This window comes from Tupaia chinensis, unplaced genomic scaffold (assembly GCF_000334495.1).
Source record: "Tupaia chinensis unplaced genomic scaffold, TupChi_1.0 Scaffold141517_1, whole genome shotgun sequence".
Lineage (NCBI taxonomy): Eukaryota > Metazoa > Chordata > Mammalia > Scandentia > Tupaiidae > Tupaia > Tupaia belangeri.
This window is the reverse complement of record NW_006201378.1, coordinates 1,546,257-1,557,939: the sequence shown is the minus strand read 5'-3', so window position 1 is coordinate 1,557,939 and position 11,683 is coordinate 1,546,257. Positions and strand designations below refer to the sequence as shown.

General features: G+C 42.1%; 1 protein-coding gene and 1 non-coding gene across 2 annotated transcripts in view; one reads left to right on the top strand and one right to left on the bottom strand.

The window, feature by feature from the left end:
* The window catches only part of MYOM2 (myomesin 2), a 143,407-nt gene that overhangs the window by 107,303 nt on the left and 24,421 nt on the right, over window positions 1-11,683 (top strand). Inside the window, exon 32 of the mRNA XM_006163202.2 lies at window positions 7,161-7,266. Within this exon, the coding sequence (XP_006163264.1) occupies window positions 7,161-7,266 (106 nt within the window). The remainder of the gene's footprint in view (window positions 1-7,160; window positions 7,267-11,683) is intronic.
* LOC114005062 (U6 spliceosomal RNA) lies at window positions 10,187-10,293 on the bottom strand. Its single transcript, XR_003546984.1, has one exon. It is a non-coding gene; the product is annotated as a U6 spliceosomal RNA (small nuclear RNA).

The following is an 11,683-nucleotide window of genomic DNA, read 5'->3' as shown; positions in this document are numbered from 1 at the left end:
GAAAGAGGGAGAGAGAGAGAAAGCTGCCAGGTCTGGGACTCGAACCACAGTCAGCCATGTGGGAGTCCAGTGCCCTTAACCACCATGCCACTTGCTGTATTCCTAAGGGCCTCAGATAGAGTACCCAGTTGAGTAAGGGATTGTGTGTGGCCTCCAGAGGAAAGTACAAGTAGAGAGCTGTCAAAATAGCAGCTTTCTATTTCCTGGAGCACAGAATCATTCTCTTATTTGTTTTCTTGGCTTTTAAGCTGAATTTCCCTTCACTAGTTGGTGGGGGTGGGGTGATGGCATTTCCCTAGTTTCTAAGACCAAATAGCCCTTTGGACTTTTTGTCTTGGGAATAATCAGTTGCTCTTTGCCTGGGGGTCCAGAATTTGGTTTGGATTTCAGGACCAACTAGAGGATTTGGATACAACAGGGATCCTTGCATTAGCCTTGTGGGTTTTTAGCCTCAGTCCTCTTTTTTTTTTTTTTTACAATTTCATCATTATTATTTTTTATATTACATTTAATCACATGTATCTTTACAGCATATAGCATTTCTTTTTCCAGCATGATTACCATGCATATCAGTCAAGAGAAAGACATTACTATCCACATCATCATCAAATAAATTTTTATTTTATTTTTCAGATGATTATTATTATTGTTTATTCTCATTATTATTATTTTTAAACATTCAGTCACTATGCACCATTTAGCTTGCACATCTTTACAGCATACCAAATGGTTTTCCCCATTGTAAATTCAGTGTATATTACTCAAGTCATGTAACAGATATTACCACGTATGTTCTCATCAACAGTTAACTTCCATTTATATATTTAAGTTTTTTTTTTCCCTGGGGGTGGATATATATATATATGTGTGTGTGTGTGTGTGTGTATATATATATATACACATAAATATATATACACACACACACACATACATACATATACATATACACAGACAGCAAACATAACAGAATTTTGATGGCTGTGATCCATCCCCAGCTTCTGTCGACCCTCAGTCCTGGGCATGTGTATGCCCAGCATACCCAGGAAGGTCTCCAGGTGAGAACCTGGAATGCTTTCAGGTGGGCCAGGTTTGCAGAGTTGAGTTTTACCTGTATACTACTGTCCATTCTAGACCCTAAATTTTGGATAATAGCCAAATTAGTCCCTATTCTAATTTTTTGATAATGGCCAGTATAATGAGTATGAGATAAAATGAATTTGATTTGCAACTTTCGCATGATCAGTGATGTTAAGTGTGTTTTCACGTGCTTCTTAGCCATTCCTCTGTCTTTGGCGACATGTCCGTTCAAGACTTTTGCTCTTTTAGGAATTGGGTTGGTTTGTTATAACTGTCGTTGAGTTTCAGTGGCTCTCTCTACATAAAAAACATTAATCTCTTATCAGATACATCATTTGCAAAAATTTTATTTCTTTTCTGGGTTGCTTTTACTTCTGAAGACTCGTGGAAGAGCCCACACAAAATATCTACATAAGAACTATGTCACAGAGAAATTATATAAGTTGTCTTAGGTCACTTTGTTAATTAGTAGAACAGAGTGGGGAACCTAACTCTTTGAGTAGCTCTAGAATAGGGGTCTAGCATTCCTTCTAAAGTACTTCAGAATTGGTTCATCACTATACAGCAAGCAATTTTAAGATGTTACCTGAACAAATTTTCGAACATTGGTAATCATTCAATGAAAAAGCACCTTTAATGTGTATTGTAAAGGGGGCCAAGCTTAAGAAATATACCTTGATACTTAATATTTATAGAACTATGAAATGTTTAATCAAATAAGTTAAAAAAATCTGTTGGTGATCAGAAACAATAGCAGAATTTTCTTTGGTATGGTGCATTGCATAGATTAAATATTTACCTGCTTAAATTTTGTATAATAAAGATGTAATTGCTTCTTAAGCCTGTGGGATCATGCCTTAATGATGCAATTGATATAAAATCAAAAAGGAGTAGCACAACTTGCTAGTTAACGTTTGCCCAGGTCAGTATCATTCTTGGAGCTCAGGCACTTGTAATCTGATTACTTGGAACATGTACCCTGTGGTCCTTTCCTCTCTGTGGTTGGCAAAGTTAATTACCCATTGATTTGCTAGCTGTAATGAAACTCATTTGGTTCTGCAGGGGATATTCTAACTCAGTATGGGGGGCTGATGATCAGTATTTAGGGAAAATGCCAGGCAAGATCCTTGCATTTGCATGTAGAAATGTTCGGAAATTGCTCTCCCTCTGTTCAGTCTCTGGTCTCATTTATGTTCCGGTCCTCTCCTCTCTGCCTTACTGGAAAGCTTTGTGGTCTCATGATCATTTATTGATTCCAATAATAGTCTGAAAGATGACTCTAAACTTTCCACAGTTTGGCCTTTTGTTATGGTTATACAATTTTTGCCTTCCTGTGTTCACGGATGTCTACCTTGCTAACCTCTGTGATGGATTTTGTGCAGGAAAGGAACTTAGGGGTCAGCTAATCCCCCACCCACCCCTTTTAACATATATGGGGAGAAACAAAGAAGAGGAAGGGATTCTACAGAATTATTTCTGCTCTTTCCTCACGGGCCTTCAATTACGTTCAAACTTCTAGCAAAGCCAAGCTATTCTCAGCACCTCTCTATTCTCAGGTTATGTGCTCTTCCTTTTCCCATCTCGTATGTTCCTTTTCTATCCTCCCTTCTGTCCCTTAAAAGCACACACTCTTGGATGAGTGGAGGGAAGTGTGTGGTGTAGCTGCTCATTTCACAGAAATCCCCTCCACCTCCCAGAAGCCTGGAGTGATGAGCCCCATACCCCTCTCCTCCCCTTCCAACCCTTTTTCCTTCCACCATTTGCTTCCCTTTCTGGCTCCTACTGCCTGCATTCCTCCTCTCTGTATCCCACAGCCCTTTGCCTTCACAAGAGATTTGTTTTTGAACCAAGAGCCCCATACCTGAGGCCCCAGAGCCTGGCTCCGTCTCCCCCAGAGTGGAGCTCAGATGGTGTCAACCAAATACAGGGGTTGGGGGAGGTTCCAGAACTGTCGGGCTCACTGTGTATTTCCAAAGTGTGTGTGTGGTTGTGAGAATGTACATGACTTTCACGTGTCCTTATGCATAACTAATACCTTAAAGAAAAGAAAAAAAAGAAACTATTATACATTGTATATACATATGACATAATATTTATTAACTTTTAAAAATAAGGGCATGTTGGGACCAGCAGATGGTGTAATGGTTATGTCACTGGACTCCTTCATAGTCAACTTCAGTTTGAGTCCCAGACCCAGAAGCTTAAAACTCTTGCCAGGTGTGTACTGTGTGTGTGTGTGCCCAAGATCCTGAGAGGAGAATGGAAGAGAAGGGATTGCGCTGTGGCCATCCCTCCGGGAGGTGACTTATTGCTTTCTGTCTCTCTGTCTCTCTGGCAAGCACATGCATCCTATAGCAAAAACAATCTCTCTCTCTAAGCAAAAAAAGAAGGGAGTTTTGCAGTATGCAATACCGTGGGTGAGACTGAAGGACAATTAAGCTAAGAGATTTAATCTAGTCACAGAAGGGCAAATACGCATGATTACACCTACATGGTTACCTAACATTGTCACCTATAGAAGAAAAAGTAAAACAGTGGTTGCCAGTGACTGGGGAGATGGGAATGAGGAGCGCTATTCAGTGGGTTAGATAATCCCAGTTATGCAGGTGATTCAGCCCGAGATCCTTTGTACGATAGCATGCCTAGTTTATAATATAGCACAGTGCCTTTTAACATAGGTTATGAGGGTAGATCTCATGATGTGTTCTTTTTTTTTTAAAGAATTATTTATTTAATTTTATTTATTCATTCATTTTATTGTTTAATTTGACTAGAAAGACACAGAGAGAGAGAAAATGAAAGAGGGAAAGTGAGAAAGCTAGCCACCAGGTCCGAGACTCGAACTGTGGTTGGCCATGTGGGAGTCCAGTGCCCTTATCCATCATGCCACCTGCTGGCCCCTCATGATGTGTTCTTACCGCAATTAAAAAAAATGATGTGAGAGCTCTTTACAGCTCCTAATGATGATTCTTGACCTCTGAAATATTTCTTGCAAACGCAGGTGAACAGCAGCTTCTTTTGTTTTGGCCCTGGTTTCTTAATACCCGGGAGAAGATGGCTTTATTAAAAATAAAGTAAAAAGCCAAAAATAGTGACAAAATAGCTGTCTCTTTGACATTCTGTCTCCTGCTCTGGGGAGACCACCCCAAACATTGGTATTGTATTTCTGTCGAGCGTGCCCAACTGAGCTTTCGATCACAAGTTTGGGCGTCTAAGTCCATTTCATGGCTGCTGCTGAGTGACTCTGGTTTCATGGAGCCAAACTTTAACTTTTCCTCATCTCTGTGAAAAATAGACATGTTTTGGTTTGTTAACCAATGTGTGTCGGTTTACCATTATGATAGTTAGAAATTAGGACTATTCACTTGTTGACAGTGGCATCAAGGAACTCAAAGGGCACCGATGTTTCGTAAGAGGACTCATGCCACTGTCCCTTCCCATCATTTCACCCACTTGCCAGTAAGACGACATGCAAGCTTCTTGTACTGCTGGGATTACCACAGAACTGCTCTGTGCGAGCTTTCTCACTTTTTAAAAAAATTTGTTATGGGGCATGTGTGCTCATCGGAGAGAGACAGAAGAGAAAGAAATCACCTTCTAAGGCAAATGGCCATACTACAATCCTTTCTTCTCCATTTTCCTCTTGGGATGCTGGGCACCCACATACCCACACCTGCCATGTCCCTCAAGCTGCCAGCTGTGACTCGAGCCACGTAGTTAGCCATGTGGGAACCAGCCGCCCTAACCACTGTGCCACTGTCTGGCCCTATCTGGCCCTTGTCTGTGAGAGCTTAACGTCTCTGTGTGTCACTCCAATCTGCTTACAATTTCTCTCTCCTTCTTTCTTTTCTTTTTTTTGGGAGAGATTTCACTATAGGGCGCGTGCGCTCACCAGACAGACAGAGAGAGATAGAGAGACAGAAAGCGAGAAATCACCCCCCAGGGGAGATGGTCACACTGCAATCCCTTCTCCTCCATTCTCCTCTCGGGATCTTGGGGCACGCACGCACATGTGCCCGATGTGAGTTTTAAGCCACCGAGTCCGGGACGCGAACCGCGGTCGACTATGTGGGAGTCCAGCAACATAGCCATTACGCTAACTGCTGGTTCCCTCTTTCCTTCTTTCTGTCATCCCCTAAAATAATCTGTCCCCTGAATGGAACCTCCAGGTACTCAATCCTCTCAAGTGCTTTCTGGCAAGTCAGTGTACATGATAATACAGGATCAGATCCTCCGACTGGCTTCACAGCTGAGACCACCCTGCTGGATGTCACACCCAGGGCTGTTTGGAGTTCTCTTGCCCTCAGGGTCTGACCCTGTGCTGCCCACAGTACACTGCCCTTTCTGCTGTCCTCAGCCTTCCCTGTTGTCTGCCCTCCTTTCTGGGCAGCTGTCCCGTCTCCACTGTGCAGACGGTGGCGTTGGCCATTACATTACTCAACATCTTTGCTTGCTCTCTCCCGTCCTCCACTCCCAGGGTCTCCGTTCCAGGCTCTGGGTCTCTTCCTTCCTCACTCACAGCCCTTCCTCTACCTCATCCTTCCTTCCTTCTGTATTTCCGGTCTTCCCTGCTCTAATGACACACTGCCTTCAGTTCTCATTTTCTTATCTCTCTTTTGTTAGTGGTTTTGAAAAGATCTGCTGATTCTTTTTTTTTTTCAGTTTTCCTAGAGGGTGCGTTCACTTGCCAGAGAGACAGAGACAGTGAGAGATAGAGAGAGGAGGAAAGTGAGAAGGCATCTTCCCATACACAATGTGGGATGGTCATGCTGCTTCACTCTTTCTTTAGAGATTTTAAGCACATGCACACACATGTCTGGAGGGTTTCTCAAGCTGTCAGGTCCGGGACTTGAACTGAACCATGTAGTCAGCCATGTGGAATCCAGCTGCCTTAATCACCAGCTACCGGCTGGCTCAAGATCTCCCGACTCCTGACTGCATTATCTTAAGATTGGAGCAGTCAGGAAAAGCTGACCAGGACGTGCAGGGGCTGTGAGTCTGGGGGTAGCAGGTAGGAGGCTCACCAATGGCGGGCTGCATGCCTTTGCTATCAGGCCGCTCAGAGCCCCAGTTCTTTTGCCTGGTTAGGGCACTGGTGGTCTGCTATGGATCAGTATTCTAGAAACTGGGTGGGAGAAGTGGGCTGGGGTGGATTGGGGCATCTTGCCCTTCACTATACAGACTTTTACCCTGTTTGAGGCCTTGATTCATCTTATGGAGTCCCCTCCCCTGTCTACCCCCACCATGCCCAGTGAGCTGTGTGGTCAGTTTGGATCCTCTGAATGATAAATCTGTGGTCTCCTGCTGGAGAGACATAGGGTCCTGTCTGAACAGGAGGTGAGGAGACGGAGGTCAGGTGGTCCTTCTGATTCTCATGTGGATATTCAAATAACCCTCCCGATTGCAGCCCTGTGCCTGCATGTGGAAGTACGTGGCACCCCCGATGTACACTCTCAAGAGTTCTGGGTTCTTCCTGGCTCACATGACCCTTTTCGGCTTCTTAGCTCTAACCGATCCATTACAAGTCATGCCCCTTCTGTCTTCCAGAACTCTGGGGATAGGCTCAAAGCCTGCCGTTTCCTCCTTCTTTGGTCCATGGGGTTTATTTTTAGTTGGCTCAAAGGACAACCCTAATCCTACTATCTCCTAGACTCCATCCTAGATCATGTCTGCTAAATCTTATGCTCCTTTTTCTGATTTTATATAATACTTCAGATCCATATCAATTAATGTCACATTCACCGTGCTACTTGGTCACTTACGTATTTTGTTAGGTCCTTTTAAATTAAGCTTCAAAGGGGAGATGTCGATTATTCTTTTCTTAAAAAATTATGTATCTCTTACAGTATTCAGCAAAGAGCTTTTCAAATTACTCCGGTGTGGCAAATGCTTATTTAATGAATGAGAATATGGCAAGGGAATAAAGTATAAGAATTCGTGGCAGACAGACTTTAAAACATACCCATGCAAGAATACATTCACTGATGGATATGTTAAAGCTATCTGGCAATAACACCTTTCCATTATAACGCTGCAAGCACATGCTGTTTTTCTGAGATCTGAGACAGTTTTCTTTTCCGCAGGAGCATCTGCTTCTCCACTGAAGATACTCTGCACCCCAGAAGGAATAAGACTTCAGTGTTTCATGAAATACTTTACAGAAGAAATGAAAGTGAACTGGTATCATAAGTAAGTATGGGAGCAGGTGACTGGGGCTGCGTCACAGACAGGGCCAGGCCCAGCCTCACAGCTGGGACACAGTACCCCATAGCACAATCTCTCTAGCACTGCCCAGGCCCTCAAAACTTGGCCCTTTTGGCAACCATCACTAACTTTGACTCAGGGTAGGGTTGTCATACCTGTGAGAAGGGCCTGTGAGAAAGAGAAAGAGAGGGAGAGTGACAAAGAAAGAGAAAGAGAGAAATAGAAAAACCTGCCTGAAAGTGTTAGAGGCAAATTTCTTTGACATTCCGGTGTTGTTATACACATTGTGTCCCACGGCAAGCAGAGAGCAAAAGGGAAAAATAATATGTAGCAACCAGGCCCCCGATTTCCTGTCTCTTGATTTTCCATTTATTTTGGTTAAAAGGAAAAGGACCCAAATAAGCCCAGTGATTAAAATTTTAAAAAATAAAGAAAATAAAATCAAGCCTGCATCATAGCAAGGTTTTCTGCATTTCATGCTTCTGTAGCTGGGTAATTAATGGATCCCTGTTGAATGGACTTTTCATGGGAATCATATGAGAAGAGTCCTTGCTGCCCTGGCCCCCTGGGGTCTCTCTCTTTCATGTCAGCACCAAAAGCTGACACCTGAACCAGTTAGTCAAAGCAGCACCCTTGCATTTCAGAGTCTCTGAGCACAGGCCAGTAGGTGGCATAACAGTTGGAACTCTGGACTCTCACATGGCTGACCATGGTTTGAGTCCCAGAGCTGAGGGCTTGAACTCATGTTGGTTGTGGGTATCTGTGTGAGTGCCCAAAATCCTGAGAGGAAAATGGAAAAGAAGGGATGGGCGTGACTTCTCACTTTCTCTCTCTTTCTCTCTTTCTGTGTCTCTGGCAAGCGCATGCTCCCTATACCCCCCAAAAAAACTCTCTTAAAAAAAAAAAAAGAGTCTGAACAAACAGGGCTCATGTTGAAGCTACCATTCCCTTAGGACATAACCACAAAAGAAAGTGGACTTCCGATGAGGGGAGGGGTAGATGGAGCAGGGATGATCTCTGTCCATCTCTAACCTAAGAACCCAAGGTAAGATCTTTAGGCCAATTGGGTAGTGGTGTCAACATCCCCAAATGAAACACTTGTACACGAACGATACCCCAGGACATCTGCTCCATGTCTTTAGATATATTTGTCTACTGAGTGTTTCAAAGACAAACTTCATAGTGATGCTATTTCATTTTTAAAAGCATTATTTTGTTTAGGAAGCTCTACTGGTAAGTAAATTGAAGTACTAAAAGGATACATGTTCTTGGTTCTTTTTTTCCTCATTTAAATTTTGGCATATGCTTTCGTGTTAGATATTATGCCTAGAAACATGAAATAATAAGATATGTTGCAGTTTTAGTACATCTGTGTTTGAATTCTTACATTTCTTTTTTTTTTTAAGACATAGTTTTGCTATAGAGTGCATATGCTCACTGGATAGATAGAGACAGAGAGACAGATAGTGAGAAATGACCACCCTGGGGATGGTCACGTCACAGTCCCTTCTCCATTCTCTTCTCAGGATCTGGAGCACACACACAGGCACCTGGCCTGAGTTTTAAGCCGCTGGGTCCTGGATTCAAACCTCAGTTGACTATGTGGGAGTCTAGCGACATAACCATTATGCCCTCTGCTGGTCCCACATTTCTGTATTTTTGCTAGTATGGTATTTAATAATCAGGTGGAGTCATTCTAATCCCATGTTAAGTGTTTTGTGATAAAAATGTATTAAAGGCAGAGTCTTTTTTAAATTAAAGGGTTCCGATAACCGGAACGTCAAATACTGAAACTCTGGTATATTTTTTGTGATATAATTGTTTAGAAGGATTTATTTTTTAAGACAACAAGTAAATCTATGTTTGTAGCTAAATCAAACCTTCTTCTGGAAAAGGAGGATTTATTAATCTCTTCTCTTGTGTCTTTGTAGTATATGGTGTATTTTCTCACTGTAGGTTATATACAGTTATGATATGTGTCCTCTATTCTAGCCCCTGGGAGAGGATTCTCCTTCTTCAGCCTTGTCTGGTGTGTGGAAGGGCATACTCTGTGCTAGGCCTGGGAGTACAACAATTAAACACACCTACACATATCTGCATAAACACACAGGCTCATGTGTGTGTGATATTAGCATTAATAAGCAGGTGCATTGTCATAAATATGTAATACATATTATTTCACTTAATCCTCACAAATGCACTATGAGTTAGATATTAACACCCACATTTTATAGATGCGGAAGCTGTGGTTTAGTGAGAGGAACAAAAATCAATTTTTCAAAGCTATATAACTAGTAAGTGTAAGGGTAGAGATTTGAATGCTAGTTAGGATTCTACTCTACTGAAGAGTGTCAGCCTAATGGAGCAATTGGTTATAGATAGGCAGGCTTGTAAGGACAGAAATCATATTTCTTTATGTGATTAATAATGATAGATCAGATGAAAAATCACTAGGTACGGAAAAAGGAGATATTATTATAAATTCCCACAGACTCATAAAAAGTGGCATTATTTCTATTTTCTCTTCCTAAAACAGAATTTGTTATATAATAAATCAGGTTACTTCTATAGCCTTTTTATAAACCTTGTAGGCCTAAACTTGCTATATAAACTGAAAGCGTGTAACTTTTAGTTATATTTTACTACTTGACCATTCAACAGGGCTGCATTATATTTTTTCGCTCCTCTCTTACTATTTTTTATTTTATACATTCCGTCACTGTACGTCATTACAGCTTGTAAAATGAATTTACCCAGCATGAACCCCTTCCCACCTGTCCAGTTGAAGATTACATGTTATCATCAACAGACAGTCCTCCATTTCTGTGTCTCTCACACGTCTTGCCTCTCTGTTTTTATTCTTGATTCCTTTCCTCTCTCTCTCCTCCATCTCCCACCCTCTTCCCAAAATATGGAATGCTTCACAAATTTGTGTGTCATTCTTGGGCAGGGACCATGCTAATCTTCTCTGGATTGTTTCAATTTTAGTATATGTGCTCCTGAGACAAGCACCTGAATTGTATTTTAAACTCCACGTTAAAATAGATGATGTAGTTATTGCATGCTGTCACTAAAACATACCGTTTGGCTATATTTCCCTATTTAGCTATGAAATGAGTTCTTATTAGGTAGCAACCAGAAAAATAAAGAATTAATATGAACCTTTTCTGAAGTATAATTTAGCCTTTTGAGGCTAACTGATCCACTTAAAATCTGCGATGCTAGGGGAATGTAATTGTTGATGACTTGTCCTGTGGACACTAGAATATTTTGCGTTAATGGGTGACAACGAATCAATACAGCGCAATGAGAATCTTGTGAAGTGCAAATGTAAGCAAAGACGATTGTTCTTTGGTTAAAAATGCTGAGTAATACATCCCGGAATGTAGCAAATGCCACTTTAAAGGCAGAGTTGGAAACCTATTCAACATGAGTTAGAAGCAGGCAAAGAAAACTCAGCAAAAATGTTCTTCAGAAAAAGGATTTCATTCTCTTGTTCAAAGGTGAAATTAATATGTTATCTAGACATGGCCGGACCTCAAATGTTAAAAGTATCGACCACTTGATACTTGGAAGTATCGAGCCACTAAAGAAATTTCAGTCTTTATAGAAGGAAAAAGAGTAGCATGCTCTAGCTTCAGAATGTATATTTCAGCTCGACTTGGGAGATTGTGCACACAGAGGTCTTATTTCATATATTCTCCTGAAATCTTGACGCAGCCTTGAACTAAGGGGAGAATGAGAAATGCCGTTTGCCTGGAGCCGTAGACGCCCTTCCCCAGCCCATTGCTGTCCCTTTGTGTGTCCACACAGCAAGGTGGGAGGGGGATGGAGAGCTGTGGTGATGGGGACCATCTCTCTGACTCTGAAAAATGGTGTTCAGCTGCTGTGAGGTGCCTGGCTTGCAGCGGCTATGGAGGATGGGAGACCTCAAGCTTGTCCAGTTGTTTCTGAGACACAGAATGTCTCAGATTCTCTGCCTGTGCCAATTATGTGTGTGTATGTGTGTGTGTGTGTGTGTGTGTGTGTGTCTGTGTATATAATTTTTTTTTGAGAGAGATTTTTGCTATAGGGCACACGCACTCACCAGAGAGAGACAGAGAGACAGAAAGCGAGAAATCATCCCCCAAGGGGGATGACCACATCACAATCCCTTCTCCTCCATTCTCCTCTTGGGATTTTGAACATGCATACACACATGCCTGTCATGAGTTTTAAGCCACCAGGTCTGGGACTCAAACCACAATGAACTACATAGGAGCCCAGTGATGTAACTGTTAGGCCATCTGTTGGTCCCCTCATGATATATTTTAAAAATTTTTTAAAATTAATTTTTCCCTCATGAGTGAAGCAGAAAGAGGAAAGCACACACCCGTACACAGGGACCCCCCCCCCCAAGCGA